Source organism: Anser brachyrhynchus, assembly GCF_964034855.1.
Source record: "Anser brachyrhynchus genome assembly, chromosome: 10".
NCBI lineage: Eukaryota > Metazoa > Chordata > Aves > Anseriformes > Anatidae > Anser > Anser brachyrhynchus.
The window spans coordinates 6,229,672-6,252,646 of NC_137705.1; the positions used below are offsets into that span (position 1 = coordinate 6,229,672).

A 22,975-nucleotide genomic window follows, 5' to 3' on the forward strand; every position below is an offset into this window, starting at 1 on the left:
CTTCTTCCTCGTTCTTATTAATCTCTGTTTTTATTAAGTCTATCACATCTCTATTACTCCTGCCTGGTGACCTTGCTAGCTCCAGTGAAGGGCAAAATGATAAAGCTTTGTGACCAAGTCCACGAATACAGAAATATTTCACCCGAACCTATAGCTATTATCGTTCTTAACTAGAACAGGGCTATTTAAAAAAATAAAAAATATAAGCACATACGTGGTGACCTTGCAGGGCTTGAGTGCTCTCTGAGAGCCAGGAGAAGTATATGAATCTGCAGTGCCATCTATTACAGAAATCAAACCATTCTTCACCCGGTTTCCTTAACAAAACCCATGCCGATAATGGTGCTGCTACACCAGGGAGTGCCTTGGTGTGGGAAGACGCCTTGTTTCAATGACATGGGGAGGCTCACTGACTTGGTGGGACTCCAAGAGGTGGCCACAGTAAGCAAAGGAGGCATCCAGCACCACGCTGCTGAGCTGTGCTTCTGCCAGAAGCACCTGGGCTTGGTCCCCAAGCCTGTCCACCGCAGGTAATGCTGCAGCAGGACGCCAGATAGCCATCGTGGAGTCCTTCTTCCAGCCTACACAGAAACCCAGGCTGACATGCGTGTCCAGGCAAATCCTAGTGAAAGCCCTATTTGAATTTTTTTGTGGAACCAATGCCGTAAGCACATAACTAGGGAGCGCCGATGCATGATACTTTACTGTCAATGCTGTCAATGGCACTGAGCTTTGGGCAGGACACACAGAAAACCACCTGGCTCCACCAGTCAGGGCACCTCCTGCCCACCAGGACCCTGTCTGCACCAAAACCAGCTCGCAGAGAGCTTGCACATCCCGCAGGCTGGCCTCAGCTGTCACCATTTGCTGCTTGTCCTTGGAAAAACACCTCCTTTCCTTGCCTCAGTTTCCCCTGTTAGTGCTGTGGTTAGCTTCAGAGCTATTTGCAAGCGCTTGGGATGGGTGGAGAGAGCTGGGTGAGGTCTTCTGGAGGCAGAGCAGGTTTCAGTGGGGTTCGGGCCAGACCATAAGAGAGCGTACACAGTTTTGATTAAGTTAAGAACTGCAGAATCAAACTCATTATTAATATAGCTTTATGCCACTGCATGTTGTAAGGTCCTTTCTAAACCTGTCACTGCAATTTATCATGCCAGCAACGTAATAAAATACGGCTATAAAATTTTGGATTAAATGTTCAAGGTCAGCGGTCGACTTTCAACTTCCCAATCTTTTCCTTGCTGCTTTAGCTGATGCTCTATTAAGCAGTTACAAGCTCTGGGAGAAAGTTTCTTTGGAGAAAAGACTCAGTTACTGGGCATCTCCAGAATTAAAACTTCAGACATTTCATCCAGTTTCAAAACAATAAATAATAAATAACAAGAGTAATAAACACTGGCTGGCTTTGGGATAAGGTTTTTACTTCAGAAATGCTATAGTTTTTGTTGTATTTGCTAAAGGTGGCTCTCTGTCTCTTTGTAAAATAGGCAGAAGGCAATTCCCTAATTTAAATAGAAATTTGGGTACGTAAGAACAGCAACGTGGAGATCTGGAGGGCATCACAGCAGCATATGGCGAGACCAAGACAAAGACTCCACGGCACTCCATGCAGAACAAGAACAGGGTGCAGTCCTCATGCATGTTTTTGTTTTTGTTTTTGTTTTTGTATATTATGGGACAAAACAAGTAGCACAGATTTACATCTACAAAATCTATACGAACACAGACACAAGACTCAGTTGCACAGCAATAGCATAAATAAATAAGATTCTTCAAAATGAGAATAAAATGTCAGATGTCTCCCATGCTAGCCCCAGCCACCCAGGCTTCCCAGCTGAAATGACTGTGTCAGGATCTGGTCTCCAAGTTTCACTCATCTGACTTCTGCTCTTCCATTACAAGGACAAAAAAGATCATTTTGGCCACAAAGAGTTATCATTAAAAAATAAAAAATAAAATTGAAAATGCAAATATTGTCCCAGGTATTAAATTATTCCCTCTGTTCTGGCCCGTGTGCCGGAAAGCAGCCTCGGTGCTCTACCAGAGCTGGCCATAACAAAAGGCATTTCTCCTGCCTGCTCTCCTCACCGCCTTAGAGGAGCCCGTACCAGCTATGAGAACATCGCTGCTGTTACATTAGTAGTGTCGGTGCTTCTTATTTTTAACAAGTCTGGCTGCTTCCCCCAGTGCTGGATAGGGTGACTAAATCTCCACCAAATTAGTGTTGCTTATCTTTCCTTTCCTGGGGGCTCCTCTGCCCGCTGTTTTCCCAGGGCGGTGGTTATCTCCGGGGACCCATTGGTGGCCTGGGCTGAAATGCGTCACCCCAAAGGTGGGAAGGGGCAGCTCTGCGTGGCCCAGTGAGCCTTCCCTCTGCGCCAGGCACTCGCTCTGCCCTGCCACCCCTCCACATGGGGCGAGCCTTCACCCCGTGCGAGAAAAGAGCGGAGACATTGCAAAACGGAAATCCTTCTTTATCAGACCGACCGAGTTTCACCCTGGGGGATTTGGGCAGAGAACAGCAATGTTCCCTCGTGCTCCTCGCCCAGAGGTTTGCTCTCCGCAGACAGAAACGTGCTGCAGCTCAACGCGAGCACTGGGGAGAGGCACAAGTGTCCTGCCATAAAGTCCAGGCTGTCGCTTTACTGCACACTAATCTGTTTTACTGCCCGTGTTAGAGGGCCAGGATTGCTTTCTGCAACCTCGTTCGGATTAAGAAGCTGGGGGATAAGACACATTAAAACTTCTGCAATATATATTGCCAGAGCTGCGGCTGGTGTAAAACAGCTTCCTAGGGGAACGGAACCAAAAGTGAAGGGCAGAAATGGTCTCGGCTCCTGATTTTCGGTCTCAGTCTGAAAAATTTGTGGTGTTCTGGTGCTACAAGCCACAGCCTCAAGCGGTCACTGGGAATCTGTGTCCATGCTGTCCCAGGCAGCCGAGCTGCTCCACTGCGGATCTGGGTGAGTTCACACGAGCGTTTTCCGAAAACGAGCTCCATTTGCACTGTTTATGAAATGCGAGCACACGCTCCGTTTACAGTAAGCAGCACCGCCTAAAAACAAGTCCCCACACCAAAAAGCATGCCAAGGAAGTGAGGGACTGCTTCCTGAGGATGTTTGCAAACAAAAGCTGTTATCAGGCAGGGCATCGGACCCTCCAAAGGCACGCTGCCAAGGCGCCGGTGGCATGGGGCAGAGGAGCCGAGCGAGCTGGCGGTGCCAGCAGGGCTGGCAGACTGCTCTGGCACACGGTGGTCTGCAGAGAGGATAGTATTTGGGGGATGCTCCGTCAGGGTCTCCCCCCGCCCCGCAGCAGAGCAGGGCTTCCCACAGCATCACTCCGGGTGATGGTGTCCACACCGAGGGGCGGCTGCTGCAAGCTGGTCGAAATCCCGAGGTCATCACCAAGATGCCTTCAGCCCCAGGTAACACCTACCCGAGACTTTCTGCAATTTCAGTACCAGCCACAACATTTACAGCAGCCTCCCCGCATTCACGTACTTTTTGTACCAGAAATTACTCATCTCTCTTTGACTTCTAAACCATGCAGCTTCCTAGACCCTCCCCTGTAGGCAGCCGGACACACCACAGGCATGGGCTGGCTGCTGCTCCTTTCTCCCCTCCCTGACTGCCTCAGAAGCGTTCCACATCACAGGAAACCCAAACTGAAACCAGCTAATCAGGCTGAAATGTACCCCAGCCCTGTAAAGCAGAGCTTAAGTAATACATAAATGAGAAGTAATTTGAGATGTAATACATAAATGAGAAGCACTCTTTTTGCCTGCCTCCCACAGCAGTGTTTCTCTCTGGCCCCCGTTCCCCAGTAATTCACTTGCCATCAGCTCCTGCTCAGCCCATACAGAGCTTTTTACTGCTGGCTGCTTATTTATATTGTCAGGGCTGAAGCAAAGATGTTTTTCTCTGGCTCAGCACAACCCGGGGCTTGGGCTCAGCATCCTGTCGAGGTGGCCTGGGACAGCGGCACCGACCCAAGCAGAGGATTTGCCTTTCTGAACTGCTGCTGCATTTGTAGGTTCTTGGATGGGAACTCAGACCAGATACTGTCACAGGGACCGAGCCTTCACACTGTGATCCACCATCACAGTAGGGTCTGATTCAAGAATCGCTTCCACTTCGCAAACCTTTACAGTACAAAGCATCGTTACTTTCATTACCGACTCTCTCTAGAAAAAACCTACAGTGCATTACTGAGGAAATCAAAATTCCCTTTTTGGAAACAAAGAATATTTTCAGAATTTATTTAAGAGCCAGGACAAATATTGATGAAGTTTCCTGCAATTACAGAGCACGGTTCCTGTCTACCTGCGCTTGCAGATTTAATCAAAGGCAGACCGAGCTTTTCATTGAGTCATTAGTGCGCTATCAAAATGATTTTAAAAAAGAACAAAGTTATATGCACCGCTTTACAAGTGATAAGAATGATTGACCCTGGTGATTTCATCGCTGTAATTACAACCTGCCACAACAAACCAGCAGCTGCTTCAGCTGCTGTTCTACTCTGTGCTCACCCTCAGCCGTGCCCCAGACCCAGCTGTTTGACACCAGCCTGCTCTCCGGGCTGTTTTAGTGATGCCCACAGAAAGCTTCGGAGGTTATCTGACTTCTGGACAGCAGACACCCCCCCCAGCCAGGCTTTGCTCATGGTGCTGGAGGCAGGAGAGCGTCCAGGAGGCTGCTGAGATGGTGCCCAGGAGGCAGAAGCCCCCGAGGCAGCCCAGGGCTGGGGACGGGGCACAGCACTGGGGCATGCCATGAATTTCAGCCTCTGCTGCTGAGGATGCTGCACGCCTTTATAAAGGCTTGCACGTGGCTCCGTGCCCGTAGCGTTGAAGTGGATCCCATTTTGAAAAGCGACAAAGGTGCTGCAAGCCCAGCTGGAAATGTCGGGGATGTCAGCACCGAGCTGGTCGCAGACAACATTTCTGAAGGTATTTGGAGTCCCCCACATGCCCAAAAGGCACAGAAAATGAAACTTTTGATAAGAACCAGGCTGGTTTGAAAATCCCAGCTGGCACCAGTTTAATTCCAAAAAACACCCCTTAGTTCATCTGCGCTCTGCATATGGACACGTTTCCCTGAACGAAGTTGGAAACAGGATCAGAAGATAAACCTGCTGATAAAGCAGCTCAGAAGGACACCGTCGCCTTCCCTGTACGCTGCCCCGGAGAGGAGATTTCTGACTAATTTCTGCTGTGCAGCAAACCCACCCCGGCAGCCGGGGCAGGCTTACTCACCTGCGCCGTACGTGGTGGCCAGCATGATGGAGGAGACCCACGCGATCTCGCTATAGGACGTGTCAAAGAAACCCTGGATCTCTTTGAAGAAGATGGCTATGCCTTTGGGGAAGGCGTAGGCAAAGCCGATAGAAATGAAAGCACCAAAGACCACGACCCAGCCCCAGCCACCGTCCGGGGGGCCGGGGGCTGGCCCTGCGTTAGCAGGGGACGGCATGGCTGGGGGATGCGAGCGGGCACCCAGCGCTCCTCGGGAAGCCCTGCAAAATAAAAGTGCAAACGGGCAGCGTCAGTGCCGGCAGCGCTGCCCCAGGCTGCGACCACAGCATTGCCCCCACGCAGCTTCGGGCTGTTGATTAATTTTTAGTGTCCCCTCTGCAGCGTCGCCGTTATCGCGAAGAACGTCGGTAGTGCCACCGGGGCGGACAGCGCTGGAAACACCCCGTGGACGTGGCTATGATTAAAAACGCCGGCTCCAACCTGGTGCAGCCCCCACCCACCACCCCTGGACACCCCCCCAGGACAGCCCCAGCCACGTGTGGGTCCCCGCACCCCCACGCAGCAGCACCCACCTGTGGGATCGCGGCACTGAGCCCCTCGGGGAGGGCGATTCTGCGCCGCCCCACGCGGGACAGCCCCACAAGGGACCCGCCCCGCACAGCCAGCAGACCGAGCCCCCTCTGGGTTTACCTGCTTTTCTCTTTTTCTTTTTTTTTTTCTCACCACCCAGCAATGCCGAGCACCGGCACCCAACCAGCCCACTGGGGCTAATTAAAATATCCGCAGTCATTTAAACGGAAATTATGATTTTTTCCTGTTTCTACCAGCCCTCTTCCCTCCCCACTACACAGCTGTGCCCTGCTGTCCCGTACCCATACCGCTATGTCGCAGCAGATTTGGGCAGATGTACAGTCACTGTCTACTCTCCCTTATTCACTGTATTTTCCACTTTTTCCACTGAAGTCTTTTTGGGGAAACACTAGTACCGTTTCCTCTTGCTAGAAAGTTGCAGCCTTGCTGGCAGACCTGTGTCTTGCTCCACCTTGTCTCCTCCTGCCTCAAGTAACTGCAGGTCTTGGAGGAATCCACCCACGAGCCTCCTCGGCCCCAATTCTGTGCAAATTCGGATGGTTATGGCAGGCGAGCACCACACCCTGCCACCTCCCGCTCTGCCTTCAGCCTCGGAGAGGGAGACCTCCGTCCCCCGGTGTGTAACCACGAGGGCTGGGGTACGATTTGGGCAGATTTCGTGTGCCCGCCTGGGCTTCCTCAAGGACACGGGGAGATGGAGCTCGCTGATCCCGTGTGGTGCTCCTTCTCACTTCAGCACGGCAAATTGCTAAATCCGAAATAACAAGATTTTAATAGTTATCCCTTTCGGTTCAGGTGCAAACATGCCAATCTGTAATGAAACAAGAAGGGTCTCCCCTCCTCCCTATTTCCATCCTCCCTCCAACGCTCCCCAAACAGCCCCTGGTACCAGAAATCCCATTTTTCTCCACAGGCAATTAGGCAATAACAGAGAGGGGGAAGGAATCGGTGCCTTGCTCAGTAATTTGCCCGGTGCAGTTAATCTACAGCTTTAAAGATCTCCTTACAACACGTCCGTAAGATGTTTTATTACTACTATTTCTTTCTTCCTATAAAACTGAGTAAACTTAAAAAGAGCAGGAGACCTTGACTCACGGGTGCAGGGCCACAGCACGATGAGCTGGCGAATTTTGTCCTGTGCAGCCCGGAGCCACTTTACGAGCTGCAGGCACCCTTACAGCAAGCTTTTACAATGCAGCCCTGCAGACAAAAATTCTGCCATTGCAGGGCACAATGGAAGTCTCCCCGGTATGAAAATCCCTGCCTGCAGCTGAACAAGGCGAAGGGGCTGGGATGGTTTTCTCCCATTTTCCTACAGAGGGTTTGGGATTCCTGGAGTTTTTCTAATCAAGTTTTAGTGGTTGGTTTCTGTCTTCTGCCAAAAATGAAAAAATGTGAGCACATATAAACAACCACACCCAAGACCGAAGAAAGGCACATCCTTAGCACAGTGCAGGGGGTGCAGTGCTGGTGGGAACCCCCTGGAGCAGAGGGATGCAGGAGCAGGTACAATGCTGCAAATGGGAGAGTTTCCTTCTGCAGAACTGTTAAATTTGGAGTAATTTAAAGAATTTCCTCTGCAGCAAACAGTGGCATGGCACCCTCTGGGTAAACATTAACACAAACTGGTTGCAAACAAAATGGGAGGAGAAAAGCAGTTGCAGCAGGAGCTATTGGGGGGACAAATGATTTCTAAAGACACCTGAAAACCATCTGCACAGGTGTTGCCGCTCTGACGAGATGCTCACAAGCAGAACACGACCATCTGAGGGCAGAGGGAGGGTTTCTTCCAAGAAAAAGCCTGACAGCAGAAATCCTGGGCTCGCTAGGTCAAAAAGGACTTGCTAGCAATGTGTGGAGATGTGTGGCAGCTGCCTATGTGCATGCCCCCCCTGCGGGTAGGAGCACAGCCCCCGGGGCCAGGCTCCACTCACCCATCCACGGCAATCAGATGCTTCCTGGAGGGCAGGATTTTTAATTTGTTGGCAAGCAGCAAGAAAATTCATTAAAATTGCAAAATACCTTCTCAAGAAACTCATTTCCCTATCACAACCCTCCCTGTAAATAAGCGACTGTGATTGTATCCCCAGCACTTAGCTCCGGAGCTTCATCAAGAAGAGGGGCAAAGGGGGAAAGGGGCTGGGGACGGGTCAGAGGCTGAACCTGCTCTTTTTTCCCCTCAAAAGTGTCCGTCTTCCACTCTTTACAAAGCTTTCCATGGCAGTCCCCATAGATACTTTACATCTGGATTTTTATAAGCAAACATCCTTCATTTATTGAAGCCTAAGGCTTGATAAATAAGATTCTTTAAAACGTAAGGACACAAAAATAAAAGGACAAAAATAGAAGTGACTAGTCTTGACAGTCTGAGTGATTTCCTTTTACCAAAAAAAAATAATAATAAAAAAGGCAAAAAAAAAAACAAAACCCGGCCTCCCCTGAGAATGGAAAGCATTTATTTTTATCCTCAGTGGGCCACTTTGGTATTAGGAAAGAATTTATCTGAAGCCTTCTAAACACAGCAGTTTTATTGCAGCTGAAGGTAGGAGCTACAGCTCTGTAACCCCAACAGCGTTTTTCCTTCACTGAGCCTTTGAAAGTCAATTAAAGGCTTTACAAATTGCTTCCACATTAAGAAAAATAAAAAATAAAAATAAAATCTGGCCCTAGCTCTGCTGCATCACAACAGCATTGGGTAAAGTGAGCAGCTAAAGATGTAATGGCACTTCTTTCAAATGTCTGCAGTACTCATTGCCACAGCGTGGCTGTGCTTCTCAAAACATTTTCTCATTTTCTACTTTCTCATAAAATGTATCAGCAGCAAAGTCCAATCCACGGCTGAGGCTGAAATTACTTCTCAATTTATGAATGAGATTATATGCAGTTTTGTCCACAAAACCTAAGGGCCACGCTCAGTGACCCAGGATGCAATACCGGTACTTTTGCAATCTGTCTTAGGAAAGAGATAGCCCAGCCCTCTGAAAATAGGCACGTGCATTTATTTTCATAATAATCTTCTTTTTCTGAGGGATCAGTCCATACTAATATAGATTACTATTTGGGAAAAGGTTTGAATTCAGCAAAATTCTCTGCTCTGGGCCCCAGCCAAATGCAGTGACAAAATTCAAGCCTGGGGACTGACGAATGCTTCCCTCCCAGGTAAGCACAGACTGACTGGCCTCTGCTCACCGCTGAGCGCAGCTGGGCTGACACAACACATTCCTCAGAGCTCAGCCACCAGACCTCCAGCATTCAGGGATTTACTGCTAATATTGTCATGCTCGAGGTATTAATTAAAGGGAACCTCGCTCTGCCCAGCGGTTCCCAGGTAAGGATGCAGCAGCACCGCGGCCAGTCCCCATCCCTTGACAATGGCTGTTTTGAGGACACTTTTGATTCCCAGGCAGCCTCTCTGCGCTGGTGTAAGACGTTTGGCTGGCTGTGGGCACGGTCCCCAGCCCCACACGTCCCTGCACCCAGCAGTGGGGTGACACCATGTGGGGATGAGGGATTTCTGTGCTGCTGGAAGCTGTCGAGGTGGCTGGCTTAGCCTCGCGCCTCTCATTTGCACCCAGTGGTGTTTTACAAGGGGGCCAAAGGTGGTCAAAACGGAAAGTTATGAAACATCAAACTTGTTTTTTTGCTAAGCTGTGGTATTAATAGCACTGCAGAGGCCAGGCAGGCAGAGGAATTCAAACACCAGTGAAACCCTTGAATGGCTCCAGCTCTGCATCGCGCCATCCAGCCGGCCAGGTACGTGAAGCACCGCTGCTGAAAGCGCTGGTTTCCCTGAGACCAAAACACAAAGCCAGCAGCGGCGCCACTTCTTCTGCTTTTCCCCTGTTGCAGGGGTTTAATCAGTAGCCCAAACAGGAACAGTTGTGTTGGTAAGAAGATGGCTACAATTAATTTAAATCTAATAATTGGAATGTTTTCACTTGGGAATTAAAGCAAATTATTCCTTTGCTAGTGCATCTTCATCTCATTTACATCTTAATCCCAGTAGGGCCTTGCTTTGTTATATTTGGAAAATGACTGCATAGGAAGGGAAAAACAACAGAGCTGAAGGAGCCAAAGACACACAGAGAGCTCAGCTATTAACTTGAATGGCAGATGTCTGGCTACGCCAGGCCCTGACTGGCCAAAAATCAGCACAGATACCGTGTTTTTCTCAAACATCACTAAAAGCCAAGCGAGTGGCATTTCAAATTGTGCACACAGACACAGGCAAACAAACAGCTGGGGTGGAAGGTCGTGTTGGAGGTGCAATTACACTTTACCCGGAGCAGCACGTCACTCTCATTTGTACCGAAAGCAGGGGATTCACCGAAGGACACGGTGTGCAGCGGGATCCTCTGCGCTCCCACCCGCAGCTCTCCAGTCACGGCTCAAGCTTTGTCTTCCTCTCTGAAAGGTTTCATCACAGGCTAACGAGTTCATACCTCTTTGCTCAAGGTAAACATGTAGTGAAAAAAGGCCTTTTGGTGTTGGCAAAGTAAAATTAGTACTATATCCCGTCTTACTCCAGTTTGCCTTACCCACTTTGCCTACTTGGTCTTATTTTGAAGTGAAAGCACACAAAGCATCCTGGAGCTTCTGATGGACATATTCTTGTGAGAGTTTCCTTATTCATTTCAATGAAAAAGAACCAGGTGGAGAAGACCTGCAGCAGTTCAGACTGTCAAAACCCCAGTGCGTTGTGGCTGCAGGGTTCAAAGATTTCCAGCCCCTCCACAAGCAGCTTCTCCAAGGCATGGCCCTAAGTATCTGTGGCACAGCAGGGGCCAGGAGACCACCGCTGCTTCCAGCCCACCTCCAAGGCTGTCTTGCCACAAATAAACACTCGGGTCTTTAGCAATAGGACAGAAGGGCAAGTAACACTTCAACAAGGTGGGGAGCTTTAGATCCCATTAAACTCTCCTGATGTTTGGGAGACGAGAGATTTTACAGGGGCACCGAGGAGAAACAGCACCCTCTTGGAAACAGCAGAAAGCTGGCACTGTGTGGTGCTGTCTGAATCTGAATTGAGGGCCAGGACCTCCTCAGCCAGAGCACAGGGGGACATCACACCGGTCTGCAGGTAGTCTCTGGGACACCATTGTTTGAAGGTCATAGTACTCTGAGCCGTTACATAACAAAGGTATTTTCCCCCCAGAGTTAACCCTCCCTCACCCAAGTATTCAAGGCCTTAGAGTCAGTTAAACCTGCAGAAAAACTGTCCCAAAGAGGCAGCTGGAACTTTTTGTTTTGTTTTGTTTTGTTCCAGCAAAGAAAATTGTCGTGATGAGTGACTGCAACTGCTTGAGGGTTCCTGCTCTTCCACTGATCTCCCCAGAAGCCTCCCTCTGGGACTTCAGTGCCCTGAGAGCAGCAGCCCCTTGGCTACACAGAAGTAGGGCACTTTTAACTTGCTTCAAGGACAAGGACGCAGCCAGCAGAAGCCAGGCTCGCTGTGACCACACAGCTCTCATCACCCCTGAGGCTGACAAACTCCGCGAGGGAGCAGGGGGAAGCAGGACTGCAGGGTAACTCCTGTGGCCACGCTGCACATAACCGGCTCCTCTGCACGGGACGGAGAACACCCAGCCTGCTCCTGTTACAATTCAGTCGAATACTTCGGTATGGAAACATGAAACAGAATCAAGGGAAAGGATTATTCATGCACCAGGTAGTGTCAGCAGCTGTGTACAATGTCTCTGTAACGCGGATCAGTCCTCTGTGCCCTTAGCACAGGGTGATGCAACACGCAGTATTTCTGTAGGTAAACTCAGCCGCACTCCTGAGCCTGCATTTCCCCTGTTTCTTTGCCCTTCTGGCCGACCGTTGTCCAGCAGATCAAGCACGATGCTTTAGTATTAACTTTCAAGGTCTTACACAGATTGTTCTCTAGGAGCTTGTTGAACTTTTGACACTGTACGTCCATTCTGCCCTATGAGATCAAAGAGAGGAGATTTTTGGTCCAAGCACAGTGTTTGCTCAAGCTTGCTGTAATCCCGGCTTTGCAGACCGACCTTCCCAAGAGCCCCCCAGTTGCCACAGGCACGACCCCTCGTGAGGCAGGCGTCAGAGATGCACTCATTACTCGGGTCATGTTTATAGGACACTCCATCACTTAACAGTCCCAGAGACCTTTGGGAAACCAAGTGTTTACAGACACACAATTCATTTCTAAAATTTCATTCACTTCTCAGCCTCCTTTCCTAAATATCATGCTTGGGGCTGAAATTTTCCAGGCTTCTAGCATTATGGATTAGCAGATCAAAATTTGCAGCTGAAAGGTGAAATCCTGGCTCCACTAAAGGTGATGGCAAAGTGCCTGTGGACTTCAGTGCAGCCAAAATTTCACCCAGAAGCAATATCCAACATTTTTGAAGCTTTTTTTTTTTTTTAATTTCTCTAGTGCTAAGAAACTTACACTCCCCTACAGTACTACTTTGTATATAGTTAGCTGTAGCATTTCTGAACATTGTAAAACTAAAGTTGGGATTTGAAGGCATAATTCCCCCTGAAGGCATCCCCTGGGTACCCTCAACCTCCCTGGCAAGTCTTGCTGGTGCTTTCCTCCTCCCTCAAACAAGGCACGCAGCTTCGCTGGATGCTGCAGGATCACTCTAGATTTATGCTGGTGTGTGAAAGGAAGATCAAATTGAGTATTCAATTACTTATTCATTCAAAGATATTTATTTTCTGAGATGAAACTACTAAATCTGTTATTATTACCATTCCCTCCTCTATGACAATTAAGCATGATGCTGCTGTCAGATCTATGGAGATGTCAACACCACTTACAGGAAACAACTTCTGAAAGATGAGAACATGATGAGAAAATGCTTAGAATTATTAATCATTTGCAAGAACAGAGTAGATAATTGATCTTCCTTAATTCTAGAAAAGTCTATAATCTTTATACAGACATTCTTCATGAGACTTTCTTTTTTTTCCCCAAAGATACATTATTTTGGTAGTTCATTTTTAAAACCCAGATGCTACAGCGATTTTAAAACTGAGAGAGGCTCAGAGCAACAGCTACTGCACCACGGGACAGAGCCCCAGCAAGAAAAGGTGCCCTATGGCAGTTAGCATGGGTACAGTGCCTGCGAAAAGGCCAGGAGAGGTAGTGTAGGAAACCAGCCCTACCAGCAGTGAGTTCTTAACCTAAACGCTGTGTGATGGTAAAGGTAATGCTGAAAAGGAGAAGTCATCTTGATTCTGCCAGCCAGGGCAGCATCTTGTATTTCCTCACTAATGCTGACATCCCCCATTGTTACATCTGACACCTGGAAACATCAGGCACTTGTACATGTGGATGCAGCTTATAGTGATAGCTCTGCAGCAACAGGGTGTCAAAAGTGTCAGTATTTGAAGACCAATGATGAAAACCTCAAGTTTTACGCTGTAGTGGCTGCTTCCCCCATCAAGATCACTCAGACCAGTCTCCATGCTCAATTCTCCCCTCCATCTTCATCAGGTTGTTGAAGATAGCTCAGAGAATGTGGGGAGGTGTGGGGAGGGGGGGTAAGCCAGAAATGTCAGTTGGTCTGAGACATCCCTAAAGGTGCTCAGTTTCAGACATCCAGATCTCAGAGGGCACTGAGCAGCCATCCCAAGGAAATCAGGCTGTAGCAGCCACGCACAGCCTGAATCCCCAACATGAACCTTTCCAGCCTTTTGCTCGACCTTTCATTTTACTCTCCTGACATGAAACCACAACAGCCACAGTGGTTACAGAATATACACTCATTGTTTCAAAGGGAAATACGTGCTCAGTAGACCTGCTGATTTAATAGCCCTGGAAGTGAACTTCCATCCTTCTGAGACTGTAGGCCCAAGGCCCCAGTGAAGTCTTCTCACTGCCTCTGAGGCCATTTCACACAGCAGCTTTTTTATCACCATGAAGAGCTCTTTCCTGAGGTACTGAGGTGCTGGGTGTGAGCTGGTGTGGCTCTTGGTGTTAATCCTTTTACATTTCACCCTTGCAATACAAGCTAAGAACCAAGGCTCTGCTAATGGCCAAGCAGTAACTCCTGACAGCTGCACCTCACAAAGCGCCAGCAACCTAAAACCAAGACGGTAATCTACTAATCATTAGTTGCAAGATACACACCAGCTGCTTAGATCAAAGTGGCAGGATGATACCTGGCATCAGTATCTGAGGCAAGCATCCCTCTGAGCACATCCACTCAGTGATTTCATTACAAGGACAAGCAATACCTTCCTGGGAGCTCTGCACAACAGCGATGTTTGCAGCCAAGGGACAAGCACTCAGTGAACATTTTAACCTGAAGCAACCAGGGGACACATTTGTCCTTTCAGAGAGATTCTCCAGACAGAAATCTAAAACTTCATCCCTTAAAAATTTACAGCAAAAATTTGGCAACAGAATTAGGTAATATTTAAAGACACGTTTACATACTAACTCAACATCTACATGCACGTATGCTGTGCCTGTTCACCAGCTGAGTTTTAGGTTTCAAGCTTCCATTATCACCCCTACAATCATGAGTGCCAGAAACATATTTTTTATTTCAAAAAGAAAGCCAAGGAGAGGAGCAGGACAAAAGCTGTAATACTGAATATGCTGAAATAACTGTCCAGGTTTAAAATAATTCCCCTGTGGCCAAGCTCCAAGCCAAACACAGCAAGATTCCTGATGAAATAACAAGAACTGATGACATCGTATATGTTATCAATAAAATATCCAGCAGTGCTGGTTTTCTGTGTTTTGCCAATGCACAACATCAGAAAACAGAAAGCCAATTTTGGGGTTAGATCTTTCCAAGAACTTTCTCAAAGAAACATGTTCCTCCCCCCCCTTTTGGTGTAGAGCTCTGACCTCCTCTGATACAAAGAAAGATGAGGTCTTGCTTCACTTACCTCCTCCGTAGGTAGTAGCACACATGATAGAAGTTATCCAGGCAATCTGGCTGTAGGAGATGCTGTAAACAGCCTGAAGCTCTTTAAAGTAGATTGTGAAAGCTTTAGGAAAGGTGTATGCAAACCCAACCGAGATGGAGGCCCCGAACACCACTGCCCAGCCCCATCCGCCGTCGGGGGGAATGTAGCCCAGGTCCGAAGGGACTGGAGGAGACATCGTCAATTCTGACCTCAGAACACAAACCACTTCCCAGTGTCCTGCAGAGCAAAATATGTGTGTGTTTTACAGAACGTGCATATCGTACATCCAGGCATCATTTTATTTAATAGTACAATTATTTAGAAGTAGAGAGAAACACTCACTCTCGAAGCCTTTATATCTTGCTGGCTATTGCAAGTTTTACTGTGCAAATCAAACACAAGAAAAATCACCCTTCCCTCTTCAATAACCCTGCCCAGCCCTTCCACCTGTATTTTAAATACATGTCCTCAAAAGACTCCTACAGCTTCTGTGCTGAGGGACAGGCCCATTTCGAAGCGAAGCGAACGCCTGCCCCCCGCCTGGCCAGCAGCTCGGTGTCTCACCTCAGGGCTGGCTCCTGGAGGTTGGTCCTCACTCTGTCGCTCAGCCCGTCCCTTGGAGAGAGGGAGATGCCACACTCATGCCGTTTTCAGGGTAAACACTCCATTGCTCGTTTTTCAGATGTGGGTGGAAAACTTCGATTTCAGGTTACCCCTGCTTAAAAGAATAAGTCCCATAATGTGAGCAGCAGGCGATTGGCCCCACAGTGCAGCCAGCTCCCCTGTCCTGTACCGGGATGGGGCTCTCTCGGCCGCTTGCTTCCCCCAAGCCAACAAGCAAACTGCGAGCGACTGCTTGCAAAGCGGTTGAAGTTCCTTCCTACGTAGGGGCAGCAATTCCACTCGTGCCTGGCTCCTGCCAGGTTAGCAGATTACGCTCAGGAACAACACGGATCAAAGACGGCTTTCACTCATTTGCATTCTTCCCATATTCCCTAGCCACTAAAAATAATATTTTTTAAAAAAGAGTGTTGTTTTTGTTTTTGTTTTTGTTTTTTAAAAAACTATATGCATCTCAGGAGTTAACCCACAAATCTCTTCTCAAGGCCCAAGACATCAAACCAGAGGGGAGAGGAGCAGCTCCCATAGCAAAGGGTGCTGGGGGGCGCAGCTGCATCTTTGTGGACAAAAAGGTGGATTTTTGTCCTCAGAGGAAAGGCCTTTATCTACTGCAAACTCAGAAGTAGGAGAAGCTGGTAGGAAAGGGCATCATCAGAGCTAATGGGAAGAGTGGACACAGGTATCAGCTGGACACATTCTGCTGAACCTCAGAGATAGCAGTCAGCTCACTGGGAAGACAGGCACATTCGTTTATCTTGGAAAAAAAAATACTCAGGGAAGGTCCCATGTAATTTTCATTTATCTGAGAGTCCTTCGCTTCTTGAGAAGTTTGGATTCAAACTGTAAGTAGGAGTACCCAATTGGAACAGTAAGGAAAAAAACTATTATTTTAAGCTGATGATATGTCTACAGACAAACTCCTGAATTCATGCCTTCTTTCCTTTACTTTTACAGCTGTCAGGCCATAACACTAATATGGGGGCTTCATGCTGCAGGCTTCGTGCTCCCCCTATGCCTGGACAACCGGTGCACACACAATAGGCAGACACGTTTCCCCTCGCCTGCCTCAGTTGTATGCTGGGGAACCCCCAGATCGTGACTTGAACATACAGCATTAACAGAAGCAGCTGAAAGCCAGTTCAACCATGACGTATAAATACAATGAAATCTGGTTTGTAAACTCTCAGCTTGCCCAAAATTTTTATTTTCTACTCCTCTCATAAAAAATATTGTCCCAGAGCCTCCTTCTTGTCACTGTTACTAACTCACTAACCCAGGTTTATCCACCCTACACTGCTGGTCATTCCTGTTGCAACTAAAGGTTGTGGAAAGAAAAGCTGCCCTGGACAAAGAGAATACCTCATTGCTTTTGGATGAGATTTCCAGATATTACAGGAAATACAGGGACGTGTTTAGGAAACCCTTTGCAAAACATTCTTCATGGGATATCCACTGAAAATTTTCATTCACCTCAAAGATAACCGTTGATTTTTTTTCCATCATAACCTTTCTTTACTGTTTTTTTGATCAGGCTGAGACTGTTCAGCACCACTTACATTTGATCTAAGAGCATTTATTAAGGTCAGACTAGACGATCTTGGAGGTCTTTTCCAATCTGAATGATTCTATGATTATTATTTATTTAAGCCCACACTCAGTATTGCAAAAGCATCACTGCTGAGAGGTTACGCTGGAGAGGGATGATCACACGTCAGTCCTGTCCTCACCCTCACCACCAGGTGCTGTGGGCGAGAAGGACGTGTGGTCAGATCCAGTCTAACAGCACGGAGGGATTGCACTGCGCTTCACTGAGACCCACGGGAGGACTATCATTTACAGCCCAGAATCCTCACTGGAAGATGAAAGGCAGGTGTGGTAGAAATCATCTTGCCTAATTCCCCTTCATATTAAAGCCAGTTTATTTCCTTGCATGCCTGGGATTATCACAGGTGCCCAGACCAACACTAGTCCTGCTTGTGCTTTGTGTTGGCCACACACCTGCGAGTCTGGGGCGGGAGCTGTGCAGCCACAGGAGAGCTGTGCTGTGCCCCAGCTCCACAGATCTTGAAAATATGCGACAAATTGTTCTGATGCAGAACCTATTATTTCCCGTCATCTATTTTTTTTCTATATGAAAAATATTGTGCATTGTCTTTTCAAATTATTTTAACATTACTCTTGGGTAGGATTTTAGAAGGAAACTCATGTTAAAGAGTAATAGTGGTGCGGTTGGAATGACTGTCCATTGACAAGACATTTAAGAGATTTTATTACTTAAGAGATATGCATTTCATCATGCCATTTCTTTCACTTATGGCTATTCTACCCAATTTAAGCCATTCAAACATTGTTGAGAATACCAAGATCCCAAAAATATTGACATATCCTAGAGGCTCTGAAATTAGGCAAAATAGAATTGATTAACGGGCGAGCACAGCAAGGACATGTTCCTAATTTAATATCATATCTGTTATTCACAGTCTACCAAAGTTCAGGATATGCAAAAATTCTCAGGCTCCTCAAATTCAAATCTTTTTTGGCAGTCATTTAAAAAGGTTGAGCCTGGGCTTTAAATATATTCTCAGGGATTAACAAGAAAGGTTATTTTTTATTACAACCAATTCATTCTGCTTGTAAAACTCTGACTAATTGTACACCACCTTTAGAAGTCTAACATTATGAATATATTTGTTCATTTAATTTCATTTTCTGTTTAACAGGAGATTTATTGAGAGGACATTTGCATAAAAACAGATTATGGTATCAAATTCATTGTCCAGCTTTTCTACATCAAGGCTAGCTCTTACAGAAAACCAAAGGGAGGAACTGAAATTAAATCTAGCTGTTATTATTAACTCATTCTTTCTTTAGGAATTGTTTCTGCAGGCTCTGCTCCTGCTCTCCTCCAGAGCACTTCGCATACAGTGCAACAGATCACTGCCAGTCTGGCCATGGCAATTTTAACCTTCTGGCTGAAGTCCTCTTGCATGACCCCCGGGTCACCTAAAATCCTGCGTCAGACTTATTTTGGTCACTAAGGAACAAAGGAAGGGATTGATAGGCCACACTGACACTTAACAAAGGGTAAATTTCACCCTGGAGTGAGAGGAGGGGATATGGAAAATTCCTGAATTTGTTACCAGTAAATCAAGCAGTGGAACTGGGCTACTGAAAGAGCAATGTTCACAACGTGGCCACGCACTTTGTGGAGGTTTATGTAACCCAGTTTCAGTAGGAATGTTTCCGTAAGACTTACATTGCAAATCCCCATTTGGGGGATTTAAAACATTCCCCTGCCACGTTTATAATCCAAACACCACAGCACACTACTTAGGTACAAGAAAAAACAGGAAAAAGCTGACCATAGGCAGGCCTGTGCAATGTTCTCATCCAAACTGAGGAGAAAACCCAGCAGAAAGGTAAACAAAGACAACGAGAAAAATGATTCATCCAAGCTGACTTTGCAAGTCAGCATCTGCTGGAGCCTGTATTTCCTGCCTCGTAGCCACATGCAGTCATGCATATTATTTTGCATTGGCCCAACAAAAGTATCTTCCCTACAAGGGCACAACAAAGGCCTAAAACCATGCAGTAGCTCCTGGTTTACATTAATAAGAAAGGCTTCTCCAGCGCAGTCACAGCCAGCTCAGCTGCTCCTCTCACAAACACGGGATGCACGCCTCCCATTTAGAAGGATTTTCTACCACCTAACAGTAAGAGCACGCTGAAGAGTCACCGAGGGTCAAAAGGCAGCAAGACATTCCTGGGAGAAGTTCACTGAGGGCTATTAAACAACGATAACACCTCTGGCATTGCTGGTTGCAAATTACTCGAGACTGGGAACATCAACAGCTTGCTCTGTTCTCGTTTCCCTGGGTAGCCACCAGTAACCCCCTGCCAGGGACAGAACTCCAGTTGGACAGAAGTTGGTATGATCTAGCTCCTCCTGCCTCACTGGTCACGGCTTACACCAGATGTTAATTTCTGCTGCGTTTCTAAGACTTTTACAACTTTCTACACCAGAAACATGACAAGTAGATTTGGTGTTTTTCTGTCTTCTAAATGGAATAAATCCCTAAACACTGCTACAGGTGCTATGAGAGTTCCTTACAGATTGTTCCAGGTGTACGCGGCCCTCTGCCCTGCAGGAGGTCATCAGAAGCTGCCGGCTGAAGAGATGGCAATCACACCAGACCTAGAGTTCACAGGAGTCATTTCTTTCAACACTACAGCATTGGAAAGGGTGGGACTCATTTGGACTTTTAGAACTAAGTAGCTTCTGTGCTGCTAGGCTTTTTCTTGCAGATACCAGCTCGATAGCTCCCTTGGTTCTTCCCCATTCCAGAATGGTGAACTACTTTGGGGAATTTATTATCCTAAGTGTCCATTGTAATCAGAACAAACTAAATAATTTCTAACAACTCGTTCAACAAACACCACCTGCTCTTGCTCACAGGATACTTAAGTAAACAGGCTCTCAACCTGGACATTCTTTTTTAAAAAATAGGAATTGCCCCAATTGTGAAGATTTTCTGCTGATAGTTATTGAGCTGTGACTGCATGCATTTCAGACACAATAGCAAACTATTCAAACTACTTTTCAAAATGAATTTGGAAAGCCTTGGTCAGTTCCATCAGCAGTTGAGATGGACAAGAGAAACAGAAACTCTACTGGTTCATTAGCCTATAAAAAACTGAAATTTCAGTAACTAATCAGGTGGTTCCTTTATCTTAGCATTGCTCTCCACACATTAGTTTTTGATGTAAAACATGGCACATCTTTGTGTTGTTTAAGTAAAAAAACAAAAAGCAAATTTGCAGAGCAAACACAATTTAAGCATTTCACTTCATTTATTGGGTTGTTAGAGGAAGTTAATTTGATGTTCACCAAATGCTCCTGCCTATGAACTTATTTCTCAGAGTGTTTGAAGAAATCTGTTACTGAAGAAATATGACCAGAATCAAACCAGAAGAATATGAAATAATACAAAATTTACTTGCAAATATTTTTCTACAGCCGATATATTACCCACCATCTTGATTTCAAAGAAATAGAACAGAACACTGATAATCATATACAATATATGTAACATACACACATGAGCAAAAAATCAAACGTTGGCACAAACCAAGCATACAATTTGTACTTTCTTACATTAAAACCGCCCGTTGCCACCTTTCCGCGACAGTAACCGATCCGCAGACAGATCATGTGCAGGTCTAAGGAGACGCGGGGACACAAAGCGTTCCTTTAAATGGGTATATTTGGTACTATTTTGGTTGATGTTTTACAGATATGTTTTCATTGCTGGTACTCAGTGACACTTCAAGATCTAAATAAGCACATACTGTCTTTTAACAGGTCAGACTCCACGCTTTAGGGCCAGTAAGTGACGCTGTCAGGGCACGCAGCCTCCTCTTCATGACCTGTTGTGGGGCCACGGTGTGTAGGAAGGGGCGGCCTGCAGCCCATCCGTATAGACTTGCTTGCAGCATTGCTCCTTCTTCTCTGGGAATACCTCAGTTTTGCTCAGGTGATATAAAGAGCAGGAGATCATGCGTCATCTAATCCACTTCCTTCGCTCCTCTTCGGGGAGATCGAGACCTTCTCTGCTCAAAGCTCATGGCATGTGGGAAGCTGTGCAGTCCTTCAAAACAAAATAAATAATAATAATAATAAAAAAAATAAAAATCATCAAAACCAGTCTGGCCAAGTGTTCTCCAAATGTAAATTTTTAGCATTATTTCATGAGGGAATGTATATGGGGTTTTAGACCTGTGCTTGATCAGGCCCAGGGTCTACTACTACACACATCTCATCTTCTGAGGTAGAACCTGTTTTAGGTTGTATTCGGAGGGCCAAACCTTCTAAAGATGTAAGGGGTCTGCACAGGTTGTGCATGAAATTAGGTTCTTAAAGAGGAATGAGATCCTACTGCTACCATTGGAAAGGGAAAGCTTTCAGCAACACAACCCTATGTTTCAGAAAGTCCACTATGAAGAGAGATGTTGTAAACGGTTTGTTAGCTTTCCTTCTCCTGAAGTAACTTGTTAAACTGTAGCTTGATCACCCCAAGTTAGCTAAAGTTAATAGATACCTGCCTCTTACAGTGGATATTTGCATTATCATTTGTACAGAAACATGCAGATCAGCAGCAAGGCACGCAGGACCTTACCCAGATGTTAAAAGGGGAGGGGTTCAAGCTCTGCTGGCCTCACTCTGCCCCCTTGTAGAGGCAGCGAGCAGTCTGCATGCTGCCAGAAGATAAGGAGAAGGCAACGCCTGGGTGTTTATTCCTTCATCTACTGCCTGCACGGGTGCCGTACTGCAAGATACGCCCCCGAGAAACATGCATGAATGTGCTTCTAGGGGCTGATCAGAAGGCTTTGGGACAACGAAGAACCAGTGTGGATTCACAGAAGTGGATTACCATGGAGCAAACCTCATGGATTATTTACGTAATGTCATTTTGTTTTGGGGCGTGAACACATTTCATTCCTCCAGCAGATACTTACAAAATAACATGCTTTGGTTCCCAAAGAATGCCTGAAAGGAAAACCAGCACAGCTAAAAACGATCTGCCCCCTCCCACCCACTATAACATGTACATTTGCATTATAACACATGCCAAGTGATAAGAGGATTTTGCACACTAGGACAGCTGGGGCACTTGAGGCAAATTCATTTATCCTTAAGCACGATAGCAGAAGAAAAGTTTGGGAATCAAAGACTATGGCTGAATTACTCCTATCCCAGTTTTGGCTCTGGTCCCTCTCCCTGGACATTATAAACCAAGAATATCTTCCAGATATGACTTTTATGACTTGGCTGAAAATTTGCAGACATCTTCATGAACATGTTTTATAAGCCAGATAACGGCTACTACTTAACTCGCAAATACCCTGATGACTTTTCAAAGGCGCCATGAGCAGTGCAGCTAAGCAGCAGAACCATTCAGATACATCTGAAGAGCAAGGCATTCTCTGAGGCTTCTGCTACAAGCGCTCAGTTCAGTTTTTTTCCCCCCTCTGTTTGAAACCAAACAAAGTTATAAGGAGGTAATTCTAATTAGTTTCTGCAGCTTTAGCTTTGTCCAAACTGTGGACCCTGAGTTAATTCAGTTTATCCTCAGGCAGTCGATGCAATTTGGTTTTTTCTTGCAGTCTCGTTATTTTACTTTGACACAATTTTTTCTCTTGGGGATAACAGATGGAGGTCTTTTTTTACCCCCTCTTGCCAGCTTCAGCTCTTTCTTAACTTCTTTAAGTCCCAACAGTTGATTACATACTGGTGTGTTGCTAAGCTCTAATACAGCACTGGGGAATCTTTCCTTACAAGTCCTTTGAGTTTTGGACAGAACAAAGGTGCTCCAACCCAAGGAAACAGGAGACAGAGAACTGAGTTTAGGATGCTTTTATCATCTAAAAGATAATGTCTCTTCCAATCTTAATGATTGGCTGTGCTTTCATGCTGTCTCTGGAGTTTGCTAATAAAATAGTAACCAAGAGTCCAAATTGTCCCCAGGTTAGAGTTCATAGTTGTAGTTACCCAATACTTGAATGGTAAAAGCATCCTAGAAAATAACAAAGTGATATCACAGGGTTAATTTTCAG

The 22,975-nt window shown here is 46.4% G+C and overlaps 1 protein-coding gene across 6 annotated transcripts in view; it reads right to left on the minus strand.

Moving 5' to 3' along the window:
- LOC308200336 (monocarboxylate transporter 2-like) overlaps nt 1–22,881 on the minus strand; it is a 41,236-nt gene extending 18,355 nt beyond the window's left edge. The window contains exons 1-4 of one of the 6 annotated variants that reach the window (XM_080605927.1): nt 20,517–22,881; nt 15,305–15,455; nt 6,931–14,977; nt 5,255–5,514 (exon numbers count right to left, since the gene is read on the minus strand). In XM_080605927.1, coding sequence (XP_080462053.1) covers nt 5,255–5,471 — 217 coding nt within the window. In that variant the 5' untranslated portion in view covers nt 5,472–5,514; nt 6,931–14,977; nt 15,305–15,455; nt 20,517–22,881. Of the gene's footprint in view, nt 1–5,254; nt 14,978–15,304; nt 15,459–20,516 lie in introns of all 6 variants that reach the window. The other 5 variants (XM_080605925.1, XM_080605923.1, XM_080605926.1 and 2 more) reach the window with 5 other exon arrangements.
- Nucleotides 22,882–22,975: the final 94 nt, after the last annotated feature.